At 39.5% G+C, this 26,822-nt stretch overlaps 1 protein-coding gene across 9 annotated transcripts in view; it reads left to right on the forward strand.

Annotated features, from left to right (window-relative positions):
- The window catches only part of C22H3orf67 (chromosome 22 C3orf67 homolog), a 257,850-nt gene that overhangs the window by 173,577 nt on the left and 57,451 nt on the right, over positions 1–26,822 (forward strand). For 7 of the 9 annotated variants that reach the window (XM_018038302.1, XM_018038299.1, XM_018038304.1 and 4 more), the window contains one exon: positions 8,050–8,253. In XM_018038302.1, the coding sequence (XP_017893791.1) occupies positions 8,050–8,253 (204 nt within the window). Of the gene's footprint in view, positions 1–8,049; positions 8,254–20,415; positions 20,478–26,822 lie in introns of all 9 variants that reach the window. The other 2 variants (XM_013973669.2, XM_005695771.3) reach the window with 1 other exon arrangement.

The following is a 26,822-nucleotide window of genomic DNA, read 5'->3' on the forward strand; positions in this document are numbered from 1 at the left end:
TGTAGAACACTTAGCCCATAATCCAGCAGGGTGGCTTTAACAATCAGGAGTACTTGCCATGTGCCAGGTTCTCTACAGGTGTCCCACACTATCTCCAGTCTCCATCTTCCCCCTTGAGAGGACTGACTTATTTGACAGACAAGGAAGGAGAGAGATTTGGCTTGTTTACATAAAATAAATGACAAGGCAGAGTATCAAACCCAGGAATTCTGGCCAGAAAAGCCTGTAACTCCCACCACGCTGGACCATCACCCCTAGTTAAAGACCACTGAAAAAATTCTGTGATCAGGTGGCAACTTAACTTCTATTGCCACTTAGAGTTTTGTAGTATTTTAATGTGGTGATACTGCAGATATTGGTTTATCTGTCATTACTGTTTTACAACCAGTTGTATATTCTCAACCGTTCAAACTTATCTAAAGGTGTCATCTTCCCATTCCAGAAGCATCCGTTGTCTTACCTCTGCTATTTTCATCTCTATAAGAAATCTCATTGTTTTCTTCTTGATTCTTTAAATAATTTTTTAACTACCATTTATTGAATGGCTTTATGCTTATTCAGTGTACAAATCAACAATCACCTTGTAGATGGCATATCCTTGGGCATAATATAAAACCTCTTCAATCTGCTGTTAGTAGATTCCTTCTAGTCTATTATTGTTAAAACTTAGAAGTTAAATGCTGGAAAATTAAAAATTGTTTATCAGTTGTTTAAGGTTAATAAGAGTTCAGCTGTGTTTGTCAGAGATTTCTTTCTGAAAATTAGCAAGCTGACTACCAAGGCAGAAATGTATGGAAGTGCATTTCTTTTTAGGTCATGGATTAAAAGACTGTTGTATACAAATTTAGCACATGAATATAAAGATTTTTTTTCTTTAAATCCTTTCATGCCAAACAAAAGAGAGAGGAGAGCCACATATACAAGATAGAAAGTTATCTCTTTGCGAGGAATGTTACCACTATTGGATTTAATTACCCAAGAATTCTTTACCTGAGACATTTTGGAAGATTAGTATTCCTGAATAATGAAGTATGGATTGAGTGTCTCCAGGTCACATGCCAACGTTTTTGTGACAGACATTTCAGAGGCATCTTTGGGTCTGGTTATGCCTATGTCCATGCGAATGCTGTCAACGTAAAACATGATCTAGGTTCAGACCAGTTGGTTCTTTGGGATAGCCTGACTCTTGATTTACACTGTGCAAGTTGACACTGCGTCTCTTAAATTTAGCAAAGTTTTCCAAGTTGTCCTGTAGCTTGGTCTTTAAGTTTTGATTTATATCTTAGCATGGTGAAGACTCATGGTAAAAGCTACCATATATTGTGAATGAGTTGTGCGCTCAAGTATGTGCCACTTAAAGCTCACATTTGTGGCTTCTGTCTTCTCTTCATTCCTATTGTTAGTGGGCCGGTGCCCCCAATGAATCAGAGCAAACTCATGTGGGATAAGTAGCTTAGGAATTTGAAACAAGTCTTCAAGGATTGCACGTTGGAGAAGAGATGTCCTAGAACACTAATTTAGCATCAGCTATTAGTATTAAAAATGTCAGTGTAGAGATTAAACACTGTCTGCAAATAGCAGTCAGGAGGAGATTAATCTTCAAATTAAAATGCCAATTAAAAATTTAAAATTAGTTTTGGAAAATGGACTTCTGCTTTTCTTGCTGTTGTGTTGAAGATCAAAAAAACTTCCAAAACTTTCTAATTATATCTTTTAAAACTCTTAACAATAAATACAAATTTGAAACTGCCATAATACTGACTCCCAGCCACACTTAACAAATTTTTCCTCCTACTGATATAGTCCCTAGTAAGGTGCCAGTGATTAATAACTAATCACTTCCTAGGAAATCTCTTTTTGATTCTCAGACTTCTGTGCTCTTTTTCACAAAGAAATATGCATATCATAAACACAGACTGTGATAGATTTTCACAAACTGAGGGAACTGATCATCATCTGAATCAAGAAAGAAAACAGTGTCAGCTGCCCAGCAATCCCACTGTCCTCCCTTCCTGTTACCATCCTGGGCTTTTGCGCCCTCACAACTACCCGCTACCCGCCAAGACTAGTTTCACCAGTGTATGCTCCCTTACGTCTGGGTTCTCTGGCTCAGCATTTCTTCTGTAAGAGTCAGTATATCACTCATTTCAATGCTATATAGTGCCCTGCTGTGTGGCTCTCATACCATTTATTTACCCATTCTACTGTTGGTGGGTATTTGAGTAGTTTCCATTTAGAAGCTATTAAAATTATGTTTTGTGATAGAATCCTAGATTTTTTAATAAGACTTGGGCAGGGAAGTAGAAGCCATCTGGTCTTATAAGATTCAAGTTAAATTCTAGGTATTTCCATCTTTGTTACTTTGGAACAGTATTATAGATTTAATTTCTAAAACAGTATATATTTAAGTAAATAATGCTTTCTATGAATATGAGCTCCATATGTCTAGCTTGCCCCATGTTTTCTTGCCTGATGGTTAGAATAGGCTTCCCTATTACGCTTCCAATCAGTCCTTCAATGCCAAGCTTAAAGACCATCTCCTCCATGATGCCTGACCCTACAGGAAATGACCTCTTTCTTTTCTGAAATACCAGACTATTTGGTATATCTCCCTTTTCTCATGTTACCTTTCATATCCTATTCTAAGAGCCACCATCCCTTTTGTAGTAGTAGTGCCTTTCGAATCTTGGTGTAACTTAAAAGAATACAAAGAAGATTGCTTGTTAGAGCTTTTATTAAGAGTTTTTACAACATGATGTCCCCTGTGACCTAGGTAACAGGCACTGTCACAATGCAAACCTGATTCAGAGTCTCGAAAATGTTACAGGCTCCAGAGTGAGAATAATGACCCAATTTTCTCTCAGTTCTATTACTCTCCCATCCATGTAAAATAGAAGGAAGTTGGTCATCTCATTTTATCAACCCATGGTCATGTCTGATTCTGCCTCTACACTGCCATTGTAAACTCAGGCTTGTGTTCCCCTCAGTTCAGTAGGGTTGGTTCTTACCACAGATTCTACAGGCAGAAGTTTGCTCAATTAAGCTATTCCATGTTAAAATCTTGAGGAAACAGATTAAGTGGAGGGCTTCAAGTTGAAAGATTATTTTTGTTTGTTGTGTTTTATCATTTTGCTGGAGTTACCAGTTTTCCTTTTAATCACTATCAAAACTCTGTGTGATTATTAATACCGTACCTCAGTATATGTTTCCTTATTGTATACTCATTTCTTTAGAACTCTTTATCCCTCCTAGATTGTAAGACCTGTGAAAGCAAGGGCCACATCTTACCTTTGTAGCTTCACAGACTTAGGTTCCCAAAACTGTCTGAAAAAAGATCAGTGAAAATGAATGGATTGAATGGCTTTATAAGGGAAGGACTTGCCTGGGAATCTAAGCATAGCTGAATTATATAGCCCTGAGCCCATTACCTGCTCCTAAAATAAATCTGATTGATATTGTGTCCCCTTTGTCCTACAAGGATATTTTGAGACAAAATTGGGTTATACGTAACAGTTTGAGCCTTTCAGAGATGGAATTACATAAGGCACTTTGCCTCTTAGGAGTTGCGTGATTTAGTTAGATGACATCTTGTGCTGGGTCTACTTTAATGTGAAGACCTTATTGCAAGCCTTTGTATATATATAAATGATTTAGCCTTTTCTGGGGTTTTGGAATGGTTTAAGAGATTGCAGATCAAGAATATAATCAAGGAACTAAGTTAATTACCTCTCCACCACCAGTGGCTCTATTCATGACCCTGGTGTCTCTGCTCACTTTTGGTTTTGTGAGGCCTTTTCTAATTTTGCTGGGCAGTTGCATCTTAGTCACATCTCTGTTGTAGTATTAATCATGATACATTATAATAGCTTGATTTTTTAATTGAAGCATAATTGCTTTGTAATTTTGTACAAAATTTTGTAAATTTGTACAGAATACATATAATTGACATAAATATATGTCAGTCCTGCTCTCTCAGTCTGTGTCACCCTCCCCATCCCCACTGTGTCTACATGTCTGTTGTCTATGTCTGCGTCTCTTTCCTGCCCTGCAAATAGATTCATCTGTACCGTTTTTCTAGATCCCATATATATGTGTTGATACCCCAGTTTATAATACCTGTTATCTCTCCCTTTCCAGACTGTGAGCTCCATGAGAACAGAGATGTGTCTCATTTTCTTTATTCTCCTAGCTCCTAGCATAGTACAGAATAGATGAAAGGGGCCAGAGAAAATGAGAGGAAAGAATAATAACAACAGGGCACAAATCATAAATTTGGAGACACTTAGTAGAGCTGTTTGTCAAGTACTGTGCTAAGCATTTGATACTCAGTATTTTAGTACGCTGAAAATCCCATGAGTTATATACTGTGCTCCCATTTTACAGATGAAGAAACTAAGGCATGGAAAGATAAAGTGATTCTCCCAATCACATACAGCTGGTAAAAGGTGAAACCAGGGCCCAAACTCAGATCTGTGTGGCTTAACCACTGGCCCGTTTGCTCTTGTTTTTCTGTCCTAGCAGCGAAGGTTGTACCTCAGGCACAGAATAGCCTTGTAGATTAAATAAATAAAATGGCTGAATTAATCATACTAAGTACATATAAAAGCTTTATTCTTAATAAAAATTGTGAAAACAAAATTTCCTTTTTCATTTTAAAAGCATGTATTATCTATGTGACATGTTGGACTTCCCTGGTGGCTCAGTGGTAAAGAATCTGCCTGCAATGCAGAAGACCCAGGTTTGATCCCTGGGTCGGAAAGGTCCCCTTGAGGAGGAAGTGGCAACCCACTCTAGTATTCTTGCCTGGAAAATCCCATGGACAGAGGACCCTGGCGGGCTACAGTCCATGGGGTCCCAAGAGTTGGACACGACTTAGCGATTCCACCACCACCACCACCGTGACATGCCAGAATGTTTAGTACTACTTCTTGACAGAAAAACTGAAAGGCAGAAAGTCATGTGTTTACTGTTGATCCCAAAGTCAAATGGCTAGTCTTTCTTCCACATCTGATTACTGAACTACTTTTTTTTTTCAATTGAGGTATAATTTTTCATATACCATAAAGTTCAGAAGTGTTTAGTATATTCGGGACATTCTGTAACCATCACTACAACACAGCCTACTTTCAGAACATTTGCATCACCCCAGAAAGAAACCCCTTACCTATTAGAGATCACTGCCCATTCCGTCTTTCCTCAGTCCCTGGACAATCACCTGTCTCCCTTCTATCTCTGTATACTTGCCTTTCCTGTATATTTCATATACATAAAATCATATAATCTGTGACCTTTTGTCTCAGGCTTCTTTCACTTTAGCATAATATTTTCAACATTCACCCATCTTGTAGCATGTATCTTTATGGCTAATAATACTCCATTGTATGGATAAACAAAAATCCATTCATCAGATGATGAACATTTGGTGGTTTCCGCTTTGGGGCTATTATGAATAATACTGCTAATGAACATTCATATGGAAGTTTCTGTATGTACGCACATATATTTTTAGTTATCTTGGATATATCCCAGCAAGTGAATTGCTGGCCCCATGGCCCATGTTTAATCCTTTGAGGAACCACCAAACTTTTCCAAAGTGGCTGCACCATTTTATAATCACAGCCAGTGATGTATGAGGATTCCAGTTTCTCCGCATCCTTGTCAGCACTTGTTACTGTCTATCTTTTGTATTATAACAGTCCCAGTGGATGTGAATGGTCCCTCATTGTTGTGTTGATTTGCTTTCTCTAATGACAGTGATGTTGGGCATCTTTTTGTTTATCACTCCCCTGTTTATTTTGAACTTGTTTTTATTTTTCTCTTTTTGAAGTGCCTTTTTTTGGAATATAAACTTTGTTTTTCTTCTTGTAATATCTGTTTTATTCAAAGAAGTCTCTAAGCATATTAAATGCTCATGGACTCTATTGCTCATGACATCTATTAAGGGTGCCAAGCTGCTAAAACCATGAAGTATAAGAATTTAAGTGCGCTTCCACTGGCAACTTCGCAGAAAACCTCCACATCACAGTATTAGATCATAGGCTTTCATAACCCCAAAGTTATGAGGATGATAATGCTTTATTAAAAAGCTTTTAGTGTCATAGAAACACTAAGAATTTTTTTCAATTGCTATTTTCTTAACCTTTTACATCCCAATGAGGCAGAAGAAAAGACAGTAGCTATCTCAAAGAGTCATCCAAGAAAACAAATTTAGAAATTTGAATATCTTAAAAAGTCTTATGTGTCATGGAAAAACTTTTTGAGCATTATCACTGATTCCAGATGTACAAAAGTATTTCAAGTTTGTTTTCTTTTTTGTTGTTATTTTTTTTTCAGATTTTATTTTATTTTACTTTACAATACTGTATTGGTTTTGCCATACATCAAAATGAATCCGCCACAGGTGTACATGTGTTCCCGATCCTGAACCCCCCTTCCACCTACCTCCCCATACCATCTCTCTGGGTCATCCCAGTGCACCAGCCCCAAGCATCCTATATCTTGCATTGAACCTAGACTGGCGATTGATTTCTTACATGATAGTATACATGTTTCAATGCCATTCTCCCAAATCATCCCACCCTCGCCCTCTCCTACAGAGTCCAAAAGATTGTTCTATACATCTGTGTCTCTTTTGCTGTCTCGCATACAGGGTTATCGTTACCATCTTTCTAAATTCCATATATATGCATTAGTATACTGTATTGGTGTTTTTCTTTCTGGCTTACTTCACTCTGTATAATCGGCTCCAGTTCCATCCACCTCATTAGAACTGATTCAAATGTATTCTTTTTAATGGCTGAGTAATACTCCATTGTGTATATGTACTGCAGCTTTCTTATCCATTCATCTGCTGATGGACATCTAGGTTGCTTCCATGTCCTGGCTATTATAAACAGTGCTGCGATGAACATTGGGATACACGTGTCTCTTTCAGTTCCGGTTTCCTCGGTGTATATGCCCAGCAGTGGAATTGCTGGGTCATAAGGCAGTTCTATTTCCAGTTCTTTAAGGAATCTCCACACTGTTCTCCATAGTGGCTGTACTAGTGTTTTCAAGTTGTTTGCCAGTCCTGGATATAAATCACACTGCTCATTCATATAGGATGTTAACATTTCAGCAATGTTGAAGTTAATATTAGCTACCAAATTTGGTTTAAGCCAGAGAAAAAGGAAGAGGTTTGAAAATTCCATATGCCAGTTTCTTCCCTATACATTGAAATAATATTTATACTAGCCTCTGAAGATTTATAGTAGTAGACTTGACAGATTACATATGTATAGTAAAGTCCATATGAATTTAAGTGTTTATGGTAGCTCTGAGGTCTTTCTGGCTTTCAGACCTTACATGTTCCCATCTTCAATTCATATTTTATTTGGTGGCTTTTAACAACATTCGTAATTTATTTGGTCCTAGTGTTCACACTGATGAAATTTATCAATTCTCTTATAAACCATTTTTATGAAAGGTGATTTTTTCTTTTACAAAAAGCCGTTTTGAATTTTTGTTTATTTAGTCAGTCCTCAAATACTGGTTGGGCTCCAGGTGTGAGAAATACAGTGGAAGTAAGACAGTCATGGAGCTTGCCTTTGTAGCACTCACACACTACCTGTGGACTCCAAAACCAGTTAGGTACCTGCGGCTGTGATGGTGCTAAAAATGTACACTGTAATACTCTCTGAGAGCACATAATGTGGAGGAACTGACCCAGTTTTGAACTGTCGGGAAAAGCTTTTCTGAAGAAAAGCACATGATCTGGGCCCTAAGGGACAGCTGGGCATTCACACCCAAGCACTGGCGTGTGCACAGGCACTACGGCAAGAGTGGGTTTGAGGCTTCTGAGGACCTGAATGGAGGACAGTGTGACGTCAGGAGAAGACACGGTGAGGCAGCCGGCAGGGGCGGCATATAAAGGCCTGTTAAGCATCTGGGCCTCTGTCAGTAGGGAGCCATTGTAGGGGTTAAGTCTGTAGAATAGCATTTACGGAAGCCCATAAAATTAAGAAAGGCCAAGTGACTCATTGCTCTTTTAATTTCTTCTCTCTTGGTCAGGAGTATGACTGGAGAAACTATCAGCCCAGTGAGATTAGTGAATCTGAGTTGCAAATGCTCGCCAGCCTACGGCGGCAACAGAATGAAGAACTGGAGGACACTGGGGCTCCCTATGGCCTGAGCGCATCCCAGGTTGACAACTGTAATGTCAGCATAAGCACCAGCAGTGACGACACAACCACGTGGAACTCCTGCCTGCCACCTGTGAGTCCAGGGGTTTGCAACTTTGTTTACTGCCTTAATCAGGGATCTAGCCTGTCTGTAACAGCCTCGCCTGGGAAAAGTAGGGCCGAATGAGAACACTTCCCATGAAAACTGTTCTGAAATAGTGTTGTAATACTGGAGGCATTGTCTTGTTTTAAATTATCTTATTTATCTTCAGATAATGAGCTTCCCTGGTGACTCAAACAAAGAATCTTGCCTGCAATGCAGGAGATCCAGGTTCAATTCCTGGGTTGGGAAGATCCCCTGGAGAAGGCCCTGGCAACCCACTCCATATTCTTGCCTGGAGAACCCCATGGACAGAGGAGACTGGCAGGCTTCAGTGCATGGGGTTGCAAAGTGTCACACTACTAAAGTGACTTAGTTTGCACCTTCAGATAATGTATGTTAATTGTGCAGTGAGATATAAAACCCTACATGAAAATGAAAAATAATAATTTTACTGTGCTGCTAAGTCACTTCAGTCGTGTCCGACTCTGTGCGACCCCATAGACGGCAGCCCACCAGGCTCCCCTGTCCCTGCGATTCTCCAGGCAAAAACACTGGAGTGGGTTGCCATTTCCTTCTCCAAATTTTTTTTTTTTTAAACTGTAGACTCTAGGTATTTCATTGCATTCTCAGCTCCGTAGCACAAGCCCTGTCACGTAGAACAGGCTCAATATATGTTTTAAAAGTATCCGTTAAATGAATGAACAAAAAGGAAGAGACTATAACTAAACCAAGTATAGCTTGGATATGGTGGCAGAAAAAAACGTTTTTGGAAGTCACCGGATTTTTGCTGACTCCTCCCTGTGTCTCTGGCCATGAGAGGCATTGCAAGTACTTCAGCAGCTTATCCTATCCTGTATGTTTATACGGTTAAAGCACTCTTAAATGCGGCCCTTCATTTTCTCTGTAGACTAGCAGGTGGCCTGGAGCAGGCCTCAGTCTGCCTGTTTTTCAGTTGAAGAAACTAAAGTCTGGACTCAAGCTTCCATATCTGCTCAGTGGTAGAGCCCAGAACAAAGCCCAGTGATTATACTCCATCTATTCTTCAGTACGATCCTCATGGATCTTATGGTTTAATTGAAAAGACAAAGCAGAAACATTCACAGAACAGTCAGTCACAATGTAAGAAATGTCATGGGGCAGAAGAATAAAATCATTATTATAATAATGGTAATTAGAGCTGCCATTTCTTTAAGAACCTAAAAGCATTTAAGATCTCCATAGACCGAACAAACATTTGCTTATAATGCTACATTCAACATCAGATCAAACATATTAAAATGCACTTTCAAATCCAGTAGTAAATATAGTTTTTTACCAGACAGTTTTTGAAAGAAAATATAAAACTGTAAGCACCTTTGATTCGTGCTTATATAAAATAACATAAAGAAAGGTTAAGTTTAAGTGTAGTTAACAGTGGATAAGTTATGTTTTAAGTATTGAGTTAAATATCAGTTTTTAAGTTTTCATTTTCTATTTTAAAGTAATTTTTTTTCCAGATCTCCACCTTCTTTGTAGCTCTTAGAAATCTCAGAGGCCCTGACACTAGCCCTTGTGTTTCTCACTTACTCCTTGCTGCTATCCTATGTGGTAAGCGCTATTGAGTTCCCATTTTCAGTTGAGAAAACAGACTCTTGAGTAAAGTGACACAAAACTAGTTTGGCATGACTCTCAGTTCTAAGCTTCTAGCCTCCATGATATTGACTTCTTGATATGTGACTTAATTGTGAAATGAGTGCTATGAATATCTAGCAGAAGTTGCGATTTCTACTCTGGAGAGAACTTCCAAATCACAGATGAGGAATACAAATTGGTTCTAAGGATAAGGGGTGGTGGGGGCGATGATATTAGTTTTTCTTTAGTGTTCTTTTTACCACCTTGACCACCCTCCAAGTTGGTCTTACCTTATTTAGCTGTGCTTTCATTAAACTGAATGATCAAGCATACATAACACCTCAAGCAACCTTGGGCCCAAAGAGTACCTACCCACCCAGAAAAACATACCCCTGTGTGCTGGTTACTCAGAGTACCCTGATAGCCAGAGCTAAGAACAGAAGAGTAAGTTGCAGATTTTTGCCAGTGCAATTTACAGTGGAATGGAAATACTGCCTTTCTTATAAAATATTTCTTAGCAGCCATTTAAACCAAAAGTAACAAAGAGAATAGTGGCCTTCTGAACAAACTCATTCTGTCATGAAGTAGCTCAGAGACCCAGCATTACAAACGGCAAGCTGGAAAGTGATTATTCAAGACTGTAAAGGCTGAACTCTTAGTTGCCCTGGATACCATGTCCCATCACTGTCCTGTTGTGGCAAGGACTGAAGTCCCCATGCATCACAACTACTTCGCTCTAAAAGTCTACAGCTGAAAATAACCATTGGTAATGAACTTAATAGCCCCTCTATTTGACCAAATAAGAAATTGAAAACAGTCTATTTTTTTAGACAGAGAAAATAATTGAAAAACCTACCTTTGGTATTCATAAGATATATTTATTATTCCATCAAACTCAGTCTATTTCAATATTGGAACTATCAACAAATGGAAAATTGCATTGCTTAATGAATTCTGCATCTTGTTGCTCGTATAGAGTCTAAATAGAGCAATTTACAAGAACTACTGTGGTCTTTTCTGGGAGCTCATGATTTTCTTTTTAGAAGTGGTGCCAGGGCAATGAAAAAGAAGCGATGGAAGAAGACATAACTTCATCACAGTGATACCCTGCTTTCCTTATGTCACAGTGATGGCACCATCCTCCACACTGACACTCAAGCCAGAAATTTGAGAGACATCTCCACTTCTCCCACCCCTTCATTTACCACACCCAATTGGTCTCCAAATCCTGAGAATCCCCTCTCCTTTTTACCTCTTAACCCTCCCTATCTAATACCACCCTCACATCAAAAGTGGCCCAGACAGTAGAGTCTGCCTGCAGTGTGGGAGACCCGGGTTCCATCCCTGGGTCAGGAAAATCCCCTGGAGAAGGAAATGGTAACACAATCCAGTATTCTTGCCTGGAAAATCCCATGGATGGAGGAGCCTGGCAGGTTACAGTCCATGGGGTCTCAAAGAGTCGGACACGACTGAGTGACTTCACTTTACTTCATCTAATACCGTAGCTTTGGTATTTCATATCTTATACAAATTCCCTCATCAGTTTCCTAATACTAAGGTGCCTGCAATCCAAGCACTATAGCATGGTAGTTAGGAGCATAGGCTCTGAAGTCAAATCGCCAAGGTTCACATCCAAGCTGTGACCTTGTCAAGCACATGGCACTGTGTCTGAGACATGATAAGCAATTAAGATTAGTTTCATTATTATTGTCATTATTATTCATCCTGGCTATGAATCTGATAATGATCTCATCCCTACATGAAGCCTTTTTGTAACTCCTCATTGCCTCTTTAGCCTGGCATACATGGTGCCCCCACCATGATCTGAGACCTGCCCCTCTCCAGGATCATCTCTCACTGCTCTCCACCTTTCTCTCCATGCTTTAATCCCAGTGGTAATCCCCTAAAGGCACTTTGCATGCATCCTTGTACCTTGTACCAGTTTATCTCTTAAGACTCAGCTCCAAAGCCTTCTGTAATCCTTCTCCGGGCTCACTGAGAGAGGTAGCTTCCTTTCCGTCACGAGAGCCAGGATTATCTCCATGCTAACACTCACCGCAGCCTAGCTTGTCTGTCCCACATTAATTCATCCCACATGTTTTCTGAGTGGTACAATCTTCTGTGGACTGTGCTGGGGATACAAACAAGTCTTTCCTCACCCTTGAGATACTGTTCATACTATTCATGGGGTTCTCAAGGCAAAAATGCTGAAGTGGTTTGCCATTCCCTTCTCCAATGGGCCACATTTTGTCAGAACTCTCCACCATGACCCGTCCACCTTGGGTGGCCCTACACGGCATGGCTCATAGTTTCACTGAGTTAGACAAGGCTGTGGTCCATGTGAGTAGATTGGTTACTTTTCTCTGATGGTGGTTTTCAGTCTGTCTGCCCTTGGCCAACATCCACTGGATCATTGAAAAAGCAAGAGAGTTCCAGAAAAACATCTATTTCTGCTTTATTGACTATGCCAAAGCCTTTGACTGTGTGTGTGGGTCACAATAAACTGGAAAATTCTGAAAGGGATGGGAATACCAGACCACCTGACCTGCCTCCTGAGAAATCTGTATGCAGGTCAGGAAGCAACAGTCAGAACTGGACATGGAACAAAGACTGGTTCCAAATAGGAAAAGGAGTACATCAAAACTGTATATTGTCACCCTGCTTATTTAACTTATATGCAGAATACATCATGAGAAACGCTGGACTGGAAGAAACACAAGCTGGAATCAAGATTGCCAGGAGAAATATCAATAACCTCAGATATGCAGATGACACCACCCTTATGGCAGAAAGTGAAGAGGAACTAAAGAGCCTCTTGATGAAAGTGAAAGAGGAGAGTGAAAAAGTTGGCTTAAAGCTCAACGTTCAGAAAATGAAGATCATGGCATCTGGTCCCATCACTTCATGGGAAATAGATGGGGAAACAATGGAAACAGTGGCAGACTTTACTTTGGGGAACTCCAAAATCACTGCAGATGGTGACTGCAGCCATGAAATAGAAAGACGCTTACTCCTTGGAGGAAAGTTATAACCAACCTAGACAGCATATTAAAAAGCAGAGACATTGCTTTGTCAACAAAGGTCTGTCTAGTCAAGGCTATGGTTTTTCCAGTAGTCATGTATGGATGTGAGAGTTGGACTATAAGGAAAGCTGAGTGTGAAAGAATTGATGCTTTTGAACTGTGGTGTTGGAGAAGACTCTTGAGAGTCCCTTGGACTGCAAGGAGATCCAACCAGTCCATCCTAAAGGAAATCAGTCCTGAGTGTTCATTGGAAGGACTGATGTTGAAGCTGAAACTCCAATACTTTGGCCACCTGGTGCGAAGAGCTGACTCATTTGAAAAGACCCTGATGCTGGCAAAGATTAAAGGCTAGAGGAGAAGGGGACGACAGAGGATGAGATGGTTGGATGGCATCACTGACTTAATGGACATGAGTTTGAGTAAACTCTGGGCATTGGTGATGGACAGGGAGGCCTGGCATGCTGCAGTCCATGGGTTCGCAAAGAGTCAGACACGAAAGAGTGACTGAACTGAACTGAAGAGTCTTGAGATACTCACCATATTGGAGGTAAATAGCTCACTGTAAGAGAGTGATAATAGGATATCATTATTATGATAACAAGAGAGTGATAATAAGATAAAGAGACGAGGGAACACGTGCAAGGGAATAATTCTACTTGTTGGTTTCAGGGATATTTTCACAGAGAATGCTGCAGGTAAGCCAGAGAATGAGTGTAAGCTCATCACATAAAGAGAGGAGCAAAGGAATTCCAGGTTCTGAAAAGGAGAAGAATCAATTGTCTCTTTAACATGATTACCTCCTCTTAGTACCTTTTTTTCTCCATTACCTCAAACAGAACTTGAAATGAATTTTTGCTTCCCTCATAATCACTGCCCACCCCGACCCAACAACACTGCTGCTTCCTCCAGCTACACTGCAGCTCACACAGCATGGCCCTGCCTTTTGTCCACATTCTGTTAGCGACGCCATTGTCCATATCTTCTCTGCCTGGAGACCCTCCTTCCCTCTTCTCTACCTTGAACACTCCTGTGTTTGAAGGCCCAACTCAAATGTCCCATCTTCATGAAACTCTCTCTCCTGCATAGAATTATTTTCTTTCTTCTCTGGCTCCCAGTATCTTTGGTGATAACACTTAGCACATCAGGTAACCACTGTCATCAGCATCCCTCGAGCCTGGTTCTGAGCTCCTTGAAGGCAGGACTGTGCCGAGCACAGGGCCTAGCATGAGGTCACACTCAGTCAGCACTGGTTGTTAGTTGTTTGGTTGAGCAAATCAGTCAATAATATTAAAAGATTCCTTTTTTACTCTAAGGTAGTTTTATCAAAATTCCAAAATAAACATCAGCTGTACTTTGCTTAAATAAGTCCTGAATGATGGTGGTAGTATTTTACATTCAAGATTTAATAAATGGATATTAAATACACACAAAAAGGAAAAATCTCCCTCTGGGCAAGGCTTGGTGATAGTAGTTTAGAAAGAAGATTTAGTCAGGTCACATTCAGTTTGGCATCTTTGCTTAATGACTTCATACACATTGCAGTCAAACCAGGAAGCCTACAGAGAGTAAAACAAGTCTTTAAGGCTGTTGTGTTTACTGCAAGCTTTGGCTTCTCAGCTTTCCTCAGCATCTGTGCAGTTCAGAGTAATATGTACTATTTTAAAAGTGTTTAGTTATAATAAGTTAATCGTTTAAAAGTGTAATTAAATGTAACCATATTTCTCATAGCAAATTGGCTTTTATAGGCATCCGTTGCTAAATAAATCAAACCTACTGAGAAATCCATTGGCATTTGACAGACAAATTTTTCAAAGTTTCTAACTTAGAACCAAATTCAATTAAAACAATACTTTTCAACTTCTGTGGAAACCAGGCTGCAAGTAATCAATTTTGGAGGGTTCTGTTAGGAGTAGCCCTCATGAGATTTATTGAAAAACTGGGCTCTAGGCAGCCTTTGGAAGAGAGCTAGAGTTAGTTATAATGGATTCTTAAGTGAATTTTATTTTGGTGAAGGATTTTGATTGATAGGAGCATAAAGCTATGTCTTGAGGAGTGTGTGTGTGTCTGTGTGTGTATGTATATGTGGTATGTGGTTCCTTTTCAGGAAGAGGAATAGCTGTTAATGGAAAAAGTGACAACCAAAATAATTTAGACTCTGTGTCAGCCAACCTGGTCTCAAATCCCAGCTCTGCCTTTTGCTAGCATGATCACCTATAAAATGGGAATAGTAGAGGCCCTTCATTGTGTGGGCATGGTGGGAGTTGATTGTGTGCTTGGAGTGTGTGTGCTTAGTGCCTCAGATAATGAGCTGACACTAACTGTAGTTTGCTGCTCCCCCAAAGATGCTCTCCTCAAAGGACCACTTGAGTGATCAGAAAAGATTACTAGGATATTTTCTCTTTTTGTGACCACTGAAGGCTGTAAGGATGGGCTGAGATTCTGGTGTGCTTGTTTTGATGTGAGCTTAGCATTCAGACTGACCCCTCAGAGCTTGACTTAACTCATAATTCCAATGTTTCGTTATTTCTCTGTCCCGCCTCTAATCTAAATTGAAGAAAAGCATGCCTCATGTGATACTTTGTAAGCAGATGCCTCAAAGCCATCCTTCCTCTAAGTTAATTCCCATGACCTAATATCAAGCACGTAAGTCTCCTCAGCTTGTTTTAAAAAAAAAAATCTTCACATGCATCCATCAACGCGGCATACTGCAGTGCATAATATTTGGAGAAAAATGAGGCAAAATGCACTTAATAAAATTGCAAGCGTATGGTGAAGTTCTCAGACAGGTTATTTATGGTCTTGATTAACCTTGCAACATTTTTTTGCCATTTTCATAGGTTTTAACATAACAACAGAAAAATATTTCCTTTACCTTTTAACATGACAGGATTATCTTATCTCCTGTTCTTTAATTTAGCCTTCACTTCTCTCCCTCACCCCAAAACGTCTAGCAGCTTGATCATGGAAAAGCAGAGCTTCTTGTGCTCAGTGGCAGTTCAAGTGTGGTGTTTTCCCGACTCTACTGCATAGCAACAGCGCCACCCAGAGGACAAGGTCCCAAGTTTCTAGGATCTGTTCCGTTCCTAGGCTCATAAACGTATAGTGTTTTACATGATGGTTGCTGGCTGCTATGTGTACAATGTGTAACATACTAGCATTTCAGGCTCTTTCTAGTTAATAGGTCTTACTTTGTCCTGATCTACAGATTCATTACCTTCTCAGCTCTCTTTGGGTATGATGAGTTTTCTTTTAATCCTCCTGAACTAAAAACATTAAGTGGTTGATTGTGCTAAGCTGCAGATAAATCTGATGAGCAAGCTGTTCTTTATACCACTATAGAAATGATATACGAAAACTAATATTGAAGTCAGTGTAGTATCTGTGCTGTCAGGAGAAAATATTAAAATGTGCGAGTTGTTCTGTGTTTAATGACTATGAAAGTCACCTCATGAAATAAACTTTTCTCGTTCTTAGAGGATTGTCTGTTTTATCTTATGTTGTCCCAAATTAAGCAATGTGGCAAAACATTTTCAAATATATAGTTACATGTCATAAGAATGAAATCAAATGAGTTTAATTTATGGTAAGGAGATAGTCCTACATATATCAAATACATGTATTTCAGGACCACTTTTTCTTCCTGCCATTAACTGAACTGTTTGTCATATTTGTTATGCAAAACTTATTTATGTACTGATTTAAGTGAACCTCTGAGCTAGATTAAGCCCTGCAACTTACTGATTAAGAGGGTAAACTGAGGAATGAGATTGGATGGGTTCAAATTCTGGCCCCACTATTTCCTGACTGGCATGACCTTAGGTTAACACCCCCTTCTTCCAAATGATCACTCCACCCTCTGGAGAACAGAAATGCTCACAGAGTCCTATTTCCTCCTCCTTTAATGCAGTTGTTAATCCTATCTATTTCATAGAATTGTGAAAAAATTAGAAAAAGTGAAAGTAAAGTAACTCAGTTGTGTCCCACTCTTTGCGACCCCATAGACTGTAGCCTACCAGGCTCCTCCATCCATGGGATCTTCCAGGTAAGAATACTGGAGAATACTCCAGGAGATCTTCCCAACCCAGAGATTGAATCTGGGTCTCCCGCATTGTAGGCAGATGTTTTACGTTCTGAGCCACCACGGAAGTCCAACAAGGATTTAACACAGAGTAAGTGCTCAATAAATATCAGTTACTACTATTATGATTGTTGTCTTGGTTATTTGTAGGGCTTCCCTTGTGGCTCAGCTGGTAAAGAATCCGCCAGCAGTGCAGGAGACCGGGGTTCCACCCCTGGGTTGGGAAGATCCCCTGGAGAAGGGAAAGGCTACCCTCTCCAGTATTCTGGCCTGGAGAGTTCCATGGACTGGTCATTTGCAGGTGTTCGTTATTATTCCTATGCTGCTTCTTGCTGAATTCCAAAATTTAAAAAATGATCTTTTTTTTTTAACTGGTGCTTTCATGGAATGTTCCCTACATAGAAGTAGTCGAAATTGGTTTACTGTTGCACATGTACAGAAGCATATCTATTCCATTTGTGGATGGGGATGTTTGGCTTCAAACAGTTCATCTGTTACCCCTGCCTCCACCCTCATCATGTTCAGAGAGCTGTTAGAAACAATTAGGCCATTCTGATGTGGGCCGGGAAAACAAAAAGACATCATTGAAGTGAAAGCTCTGCCTTTAGAAAGCATTAAAAGCAAAGTCATGGGAACTGAAATATCTTAAAGGAGCTTTTTAGCTGCATCATTGCCATAATCCCTTCCTGTCCCTGAACGTGATTATGAAATTAGAAGACATGTACAGAGAGGGAACTGAGGCCACCCAACTTTGTATCGCACCCCCCTGAAAGCAAGACTTGGATCCTTCCCCAACAGAGTCATTAGCAGTTGGGGTTTATGTCAGTTTTGGCAGTTGCATGTATGAGTCAGAATGCTTTACCATGATATGCTATTATTAAATTTAAATAAAACATTTGGGGGTAAAAACTTAGTTTTCAATAGTAAAAATTAAGTTAAAGAATTGGGTATTCAGACCTGGTTCCACCACCTTGCAGTTATTTTTAACTGAATTTTTAAAATTTACCTTTCTGTCTATTCATGTCAGTAATCCTTATTACTTCAAAAAGTTTACACTTATTATTTCTCTGTTTTCTTACATTTTAAAATCACTGTGAATGTGAATCTTTTATGTTAGTGTATTTTTTTTTACTCCTTGTATCATTGTGTCTATTTTATAGAAACATGAGCAAACATGGAAGGGCAGTCTGTATAGTCTAAGTGAGAACTCAGTCACAAACCAAATAGCATTCTGTAACCATTTCTATTCTCCAGAGAGTGGAGTGAGTCATTTGGAAGAAGGGAGTTAGGGACAGGTGTAAAATAGAATTAACAGCATAAAATTAGGAAAATGGAAATTTGTCTGAATAGCAGAACTGTGATGCTTAGAGAGTTATTTAAATGCTTCAAAAAGTAAATAGGCGGAGATCCATTTACTAGAGGCCCGAGTACAGCTGAAATTCTGGATGAATACTAATGAATATATTACTGGGAGTATTTCTACACCACTGTGAGTTGGTCTAGAGAACCTGTTAGGCCCTTTGCTTACTAATTCCTTTTTTGCTGTGAAATAATAAAGCCTAAATCATAGTACTAAATTTTACTTGCAAAGTGCTGGAAGTCTTATTTCTCCTGTGAGATCAAATATGTCTTATGATATGTTTTTCCTTCTACTGTTCTCCCAGCTGTTTTTCTTATTACTGAAATGGTGATGTATTGATATTGGTTCAATTACCAAACTATCTGAGCACATTTAAATTCATGGTGCATCACAGATAGGCTAAATGACTGTGATTATCAGACAAGGTGTTTGATTTAAAGAAACACTTCCAAGAGATTATATATAGAGAAAGACAGTTTAAAGAATTCCCATCACCCATGTCATTAATATTCTAGGACCCATTAAATTAAGGAATATGTGGGAAATAAGGAAATGTGCCTTTCATGTACAGGCATCATTGCCACACTGTTTCCTTCAGCTGGGGTCAGCACTGTGGGGCCACATTATGGCTGAGAAACCTTAACATCAACCCTGTTAAGTAAGGAAGTAACAGAGTCCTTCAAATGCAATTCAAAAATGTATACCAAATTCCAAATTGTGATGAAATGAGAATGTTAAAAGTGGTTTTCATATTAGAATTGTATGGTTGCTAACCACATAAAAGAAATACTTTGAGGAGATGTTCAAAAAGAATTTCTATCAGATATAATGGAATTTTCTCCCTTTATAGAACAAAGGAAAAATATCAAGTTACATTGGAGGCAAGTGTTTAAGGCTTGCATGATATGTAGTTGTTTAGCTATGTTTTGAAAAAGGTAGTAACTTAAAGATTTCTTGCAGAGGAGAAAATTCAGATTTCATATTTTTGTTAAGTATTGATATCAGTCAGTTCTTTCGGTTCTGTGATTAATGCTTGAGGTTCTATTATGCTAGGGGAAACTCACTGCCTTGACCCAAGATTTATATGTACAATTTCAAAAATGAAAGTAGCCACTGTCCTTGCAAATTTAGTAACATTGGGATATAAATATATGTATATGCTGTATCTAATAATGAAAATAGATATTATCCTTGCAAATTTAGTAACATTGAGATACAAATATATGTATATTCCATATCTCTGAGTCTCCAGTCCATTGCTCATATTTGCTATGCAGCATTAGTTCCAGGAGACATTTTGTTTTTTTACACTGTTAACAAAGGAGCAACCTTTGTTAACAGTGTAAAAACTCCACAAAGAGGAGAATTCCACACATGAACTTTAATTACACTATCAGTTCAGTTCAGTTCAGTTCAGTCGCTCAGTCATGTCCGATTCTTTGTGAACCCATGAATCGCAGCACGCCAGGCCTCCCTGTCCATCACCAACTCCCGGAGTTCACTCAGACTCATGTCCATCGAGTCAGTGATGCCATCCAGCCATCTCATCTTCTGTCGTCCCCTTCTCCTCCCGCCCCCAATCCCTCCCAGCATCAGTCTTTTCCAATGAGTCAACTCTTCACATGAGGTGGCCAAAGTACTGGAGTTTCAGCTTTAGCATCATTCCTTCCCAAGAAATCCCAGGGCTGATCTCCTTCAGAATGGACTGGTTGGATCTTCTTGCAGTCCAAGGGACTCTCAAGAGTCTTCTCCAACACCACAGTTCAAAAGCATCCATTCTTTGGCGCTCAGCCTTCTTCACAGTCCAACTCTCACATCCATACATGACCACTGGAAAAACCATAGCCTTGATAGACGGATAGATGCTGTCTAATCCAGTGACTGGCCATTAAAATAACCTCTGCTTTCCCTCATATACCACTTTGTTACTTCCTGGATCTCCCAAACAACCTTCAACTCTTTGTAAAATAAACCTTCTTGCAGGTTGTTTCTCAGGAAAAAAAGTAGTGGGAGTGCATGTGAAAGTTTATATAAAGAGCATTATGCTAATTAGTACCTCAGAAATGTTTTATCTTTTACAGCCTGTCAACCAGGGCCGTCACTATCAGAAAGAAATGAACCCACCTTCTCCTTCCAACCCCCGGTAAGAGTCATTAATAAGCTAAATTTATTTTATGTTTTTAATTTAAATTTATTTATTTTAATTGGAGGCTAATTACTTTACAATATTGTATTGGTTTTGCCATACATCAACATGAATCCACCACGGGTGATTATATAGGGACTGACTGTCCATTTCTCTTGGTTTCTTAAAATTGTTTTCCAAACTTCTGAAGAGCTTACAAAGTTGTTTTTGTTAGAAGTTTTAGTTTAGTCTAGTCTTCTTAATCAAACTATATTGTCATGGCTAATAGTATAACTAGATTTATATGGCACTTCTGCCTTTTACTAGCTGGGGGACTTTGAGAAAGTCCTTTAAGTCAAAGTAATTCAGGCATAATAATTACCTCAGTAGTATTTTGGGAATGTATGAAAAATCCTTAGCACAGTTCCTGGCAACATAACAAACTCTCTTTAAGTGTTCATTTACTCAGTATTATTCTATTTGTATATATATTTCATCTTAATAGGTACTTGATGTTCAGTGCATTTTAGACATGAATCTTTGTATCACCTGGTGCTTTTATGTTCATCAAGATAGCTTATGTGAGTTCAAATGGCTGTTCTCTTTTTCATAGTTACTAAGCTCATAATGTCAAAATAATTTCATTATTTCAAAAATGTCATTGATGCAAGTCACTTGTCAATATAGAAGAACCTTATTAGGCTCATTAGAGATAAGTGTATCTAAATTCAAGTTTTGAAATATATGTAATATTATATGGGTTTTTAAAAATAAATAAGCTATTGACAGTTTATCCATATAATTCAATATCACTTTATTACTGTTTATTAAATACTAGTAATTTATTGAAAACCAGTCTGTTGTGAACTCCACCCTCAGCAGCTTAGTTGTTACAGTACAACTCATTATCTAAATGCTTCTCATTATCAAGCTCTCTCACCTGAATGAAACAGACAGGAAGGATTTGTTAAATAAGAATACAGGGCTATACCCTGGAAGCCAAGGGCAGCCAGGCCTCAGGAGGGATCTGTATAGGGAACTAGAAAGCAGAGAGGCAGGTAGGCAGCATCCTACACCCCATCTCTGCTTACTTCTTCCTATCTGCTCCATTCTTCCAAGCACCAGCTTTCTTTACTTCTCAGTCACATATGGCTGTCTTGAGTTTACATATTACTGCTCAGAGTAATGCTGAGGCTGACAGTCTATGCCTGAATCGCAGTTCCTCCTTTCATGGAGAAAGAATATGATTGGCCTAGCTTGGGCCAAGTATTCACTTCTGGTCCAATCAGCAATGAAAAACCAACCAACCAAGCCACGTCAAGCTAACATGGCTATCAGAAAACCACCTACATGGTTTACAGGACTTTTAATGGGGCCCAGAATGTTCATGAGTAAGTATTCTTTATTAGTAATCTCTTCTAAGTGTTTCTGGTTGTCTATATACTCAATCTGTCTTTCTTGCATGTTACCTAGTGGACAGAATTGTCACTATCATAAATAGATATAATAAGGAGTTGAAAACTGAGACTATAATTTCAGTGTATATAGAAAGATGTTTAAAAAGTCTTCAAAATAGTTCTCTCTTGATATGTGAATATGTCTTTCCTAATTTGCAGCTCATCTAGATTTGACCAATAGACTATCTCTATATGAATAAACTTTCAAGATACCTGGAAGTCTAACTTTGGTCCAATTTATAATAGTCAGAACTTGTAAGCTGAGTAAATGAATATGATAGAAACTTACGTTAGAAAGTTGAGCATTTTGTTTCAGTGAAAGGAAAACGGGGGCCTAGTTTTCATCCTACTTCTGCTGCTAATCCAGTGTATGATCTCAGGCAAGCCTCTCAACCTGTTGAGTTCAGTTCAGTTCAGTCACTCAGTCATGTCTGACTCTTTGCAACCCCATGAATCGCACCACGCCAGGCCTCCCTGTCCATCACCATCTCCCGGAGTTCACTCAGATTAACATCCATTGAGTCAGTGATGCCATCCAGCCATCTCATCCTCTGTCGTCCCCTTCTCCTCCTGCCCCCAGTCCCTCCCAACATCAAAGTATTTTCCAATGAGTCAACTCTTCGCATGAGGTGGCCAAAGTACTGGAGTTTCAGCTTTAGCATCATTCCTTCCCAAGAAATCCTAGGGCTGACCTCTTTCAGAATGGACTGGTTGGATCTCCTTGCAGTCCAAGGGACTCTCAAGAGTTTTCTCCAACACCACAGTTCAAAAGCATCAATCCTTTGGCGCCCAGCCTTCTTCATAGTCCCAACTCTCACATCCATACATGACCACTGGAAAAACCATAGCCTTGACTAGACGGACCTTAGTCGGCATAGTAATGTCTCTGCTTTTCAATATGCTGTCTAGGTGGGTCATAACTTTTCTTCCAAGGAGTAAGCGTTTTTTTATTTCATGGCTGCAATCACCATCTGCAGTGATTTTGGAGCCCCCAAAAATAAAGTCTGACACTGTTTCCACTGTTTCCCCATCTATTTCCCATGAAGTGATGGGACCGGATGCCATGATCTTCGTTTTCTGAATGTTGAGCTTTAAGCCAACTTTTTCACTCTCCTCTTTTACTTTCATCAAGAGGCTTTTTAGCTCCTCTTCACTTTCTGCCATAAGGGTGGTGTCATCTGTATATCTGAGGTTATTGATATTTCTCCCGGCAGTCTTGATTCCAGCTTGTGTTTCTTCCAGTCCAGCATTTCTCATGATGTACTCTGCATATAAGTTAAATAAGCAGGGTGACAATATACAGCCTTGACGTACTCCTTTTCCTATTTGGAACCAGTCTGTTGTTCCATGTCCAGTTCTGACTGTTGCTTCCTGACCTGCATACAGATTTCTCAAGAGGCAGGTCAGGTGGTCTGGTATTCCCATCTCTCTCAGAATCTTCCACAGTTGATTGTGATCCACACAGTCAAAACCTTTGGCATAGTCAGTAAAGCAGAAATAGGTGTTTTTCTGGAACTCTCTTGCTTTTTCCATGATCCAGCAGATGTTGGCAATTTTTTCTCTGGTTCCTCTGCCTTTTCTAAAACCAGCTTGAACATCAGGAAGTTCACAGTTCATGTACTGCTCAAGCCTGGTTTGGAGAATTTTGAGCATTACTTTACTAGCATGTGAGATGAGTGCAGTTGTGCGGTAGTTTGAGCATTCTTTGGCATTGCCTTTCTTTGGGATTGGAATGAAAACTGACCTTTTCCAGTCCTGTGGCCACTGCTGGGTCTTCCAAATTTGCTGGCATATTGAGTGCAGCACTTTCACAGCATCATGTTTCAGGATTTGAAACAGCTCAACTGGAATTCCATCACCTCCACTAGCTTTGTTTGTAGTGATGCTTTATAAGGCCCACTTGACTTCACATTCCAGGATGTCTGGCTCTAGATGAGTGATCACACCATCATGATTATCTGGGTCATGAAGATCTTTTTTTTACAGTTCTTCTGTATATCCTTGCCACCTTTTCTTCATATCTTCTGCTTCTGTTAGGTCCAGACCATTTCTGTCCTTTATCGAGCCCATCTTTGCATGAAATGTTCCCTTGGTATCTCTCATTTTCTTGAAGAGATCTCTAGTCTTTCCCATTCTGTTGTTTTCCTCTATTTCTTTGCATTGATCACTGAAGAAGGCTTTCTTATCTCTCCTTGCTGTTCTTTGGAACTCTGCATTCAGATCCTTATATCTTTCCATTTCTCCTTTGCTTTTCGCTTCTCTTCTTTTCTCAGCTATTAGTAAGGCCTCCCCAGACAGCCATTTTGCTTTTTTGCATTTCTTTTCCATGGGGATGGTCTTGATCCCTGTCTCCTGTACAATGTCACAAACCTCATCCATCATTCATCAGGCACTCTATCTATCAGATCTAGGCCCTTAAATCTATTTCTGACTTCCACTGTATAATCATCAGGGATTTGATTTAGGTCATACCTGAATGGTCTAGCAGTTTTCCCTACTTTCTTCAATTTAAGTCTGAATTTGGCAATAAGGAGTTCATGATCTGAGCCACAGTCAGCTCCTGGTCTTGTTTTTGTTGACTGTATAGAGTTTCTCCATCTTTGGCTGCAAAGAATATAATCAATCTGATTTCGGTGTTGACCATCTGGTGATGTCCATGTGTAGAGTCTTCTCTTGTGTTGTTGGAAGAGGGTGTTTGCTATGACCAGTACATTTTCTCGGCAAAACTCTGTTAGCCTTTGCCCTGCTTCATTCCGCATTCCAAGGCCAAATTTGCCAGTTTCCCCAGGTGTTTCTTGACTTCCTACTTTTGCATTCCAGTCCCCTATAATGAAAAGGACATCTTTTTTGATTGTTAGTTCTAAAAGGTCTTGTAGGTCTTCATAGAACCGCTCAACTTCAGCTTCTTCGTCATTACTGGTTGCGGCATAGACTTGGATTACCGTGATATTGAATGGTTTGCCTTGGAGACTAACAGAGATATTCTGTCGTTTTTGAGATTGCATCCAAGTACTGCATTTCGGACTCTTTTGTTGACCATGATGGCTACTCCCTTTCTTCTGAGGGATTCCTGCCCGCAGTAGTAGATATAATGGTCATCTGAGTTAAATTCACCCATTCCAGTCCATTTTAGTTCGCTGATTCCTAGAATGTCAACATTCACTCTTGCCATCTCCTGTTTGACCACTTCCAATTTGCCTTGATTCATGGACCTGACATTCCAGGTTCCTATGCATATTGCTCTTTACAGCATCAGACCTTGCTTCTATCACCAGTCACATCCACAACTGGGTATTGTTTTTGCTTTGGCTCCATCCCTTCGTTCTTTCTGGAGTTATTTCTCCACTGATCTCCAGTAGCATATTGGGCACCTACTGAGCTGGGGAGTTCCTCTTTCAGTATCCTATCATTGTGCCTTTTCATACTGTTCATGGGGTTCTCAAGGCAAGAATACTGAAGTGTTTTGCCATTCCCTTCTCCAGTGGACCACATTCTGTCAGACCTCTCCACCATGACCCGGCCATCTTGGGTTGCCCCACGGGCATGGCTTAGTTTCATTGAGTTAGACAAGGCTGTGGTCCTAGTGTGATTAGATTGACTAGGTTTCTGTGAGTATGGTTTCAGTATGTCTGCTGGAGCAGCCGTGAAGAGATACCCCATGCCCAAGGTAAGAGAAATCCAAGTAAGATGGTAAGTGTTGCAAGAGGGCATCAGAGGGCAGACACACTGAAACCATACTCAACCTGTTCAGACCTCATCTAATAACAAGAACACCCTCATGTGTAAAGGAAAGGATTTGTGTTGCAAACTATCTGAGGTTACTTCCAGATTTATGAGTCTGTGACTTTGATAGGACTCATTATAGACTTTCCATATGAAAACCAGTTTTACTATTAAAGGGAACAGTGCCCTGTATAGGAAACATACTTCATAATGTTGAGTATATTAATTAATGTTTAGATATGGTAGTGTATGATTTTAAATATCTCTTTTACAATTTGATTCCCAAAAATAGAATATAAGAAAATTTACCAACTAAACAGACAGCATATTTCATTTAACCAGTTAAATGTTTGTTCATTTAGGAAAAATTAATTACACTTTTGCATAATAAAACTAAAAGTCAAATTTCAAAGCAAAAAATCAAATGCTACCAATCCCATTTTCCAACAGGTTATTCACCAGTTCCCTAGAAAATTATATAGCTCTTCAGAAAGCCTATAGATTACATGGCTTAACTCTTGCTCATAAATGAATCCAGTAGCTTGGAGAATTGGCAAAAAGGCATCACTGGGTCATAAATAAAGAAGATGATAAAATTATGAGGTCAGCATGCTGCTGCTGCTAAGTCAAGTCAGTCATGTCCAACTGTGTGACCCCATAGATGGCAGCCCACCAGGCTCTGCCGTCCCTGGCATTCTCCAGACAAGAACACTGGAGTGGGTTACCATTTCCTTCTCCAATGCATGAAAGTGAAAAGTGAAAATGAAGTCGCTCAGTCATGTCCAACTCTTCGCAACCCCATGGACTGCAGCCCACCAGGCTCCTCCATCCATGGGATTTTCCAGGCAAGAGTACTGGAGTGGGTTGCCATTGCCTTCTCCGAAGCAATGATTCTTAAGATTCATATTTATTATATTTCTTATAAATATCCCATGCTTTAGATCCTAAAACACAGAACTTTAAAATTAAATTTTAAAGTTAAAAGATACTGATAATGACTACTGAAAAAATAAGAAATGAAAAGATAAGTCTCTGAGTCTACCCCCTTAGATACACTAGCATGTAGCTTGAATCTTGAAAGCTTGGTATGCAGAGGCTCTGAACAATACGTGAGAAGCAGGTAGGCCCTTGATTTCCTGAACTAAGTGCTGTTGTGATCAAAATAGTGCAAACATAGCGGGGA

The sequence above is a fragment of the Capra hircus genome, chromosome 22 (assembly GCF_001704415.2).
Source record: "Capra hircus breed San Clemente chromosome 22, ASM170441v1, whole genome shotgun sequence".
Classification (NCBI taxonomy): domain Eukaryota; kingdom Metazoa; phylum Chordata; class Mammalia; order Artiodactyla; family Bovidae; genus Capra; species Capra hircus.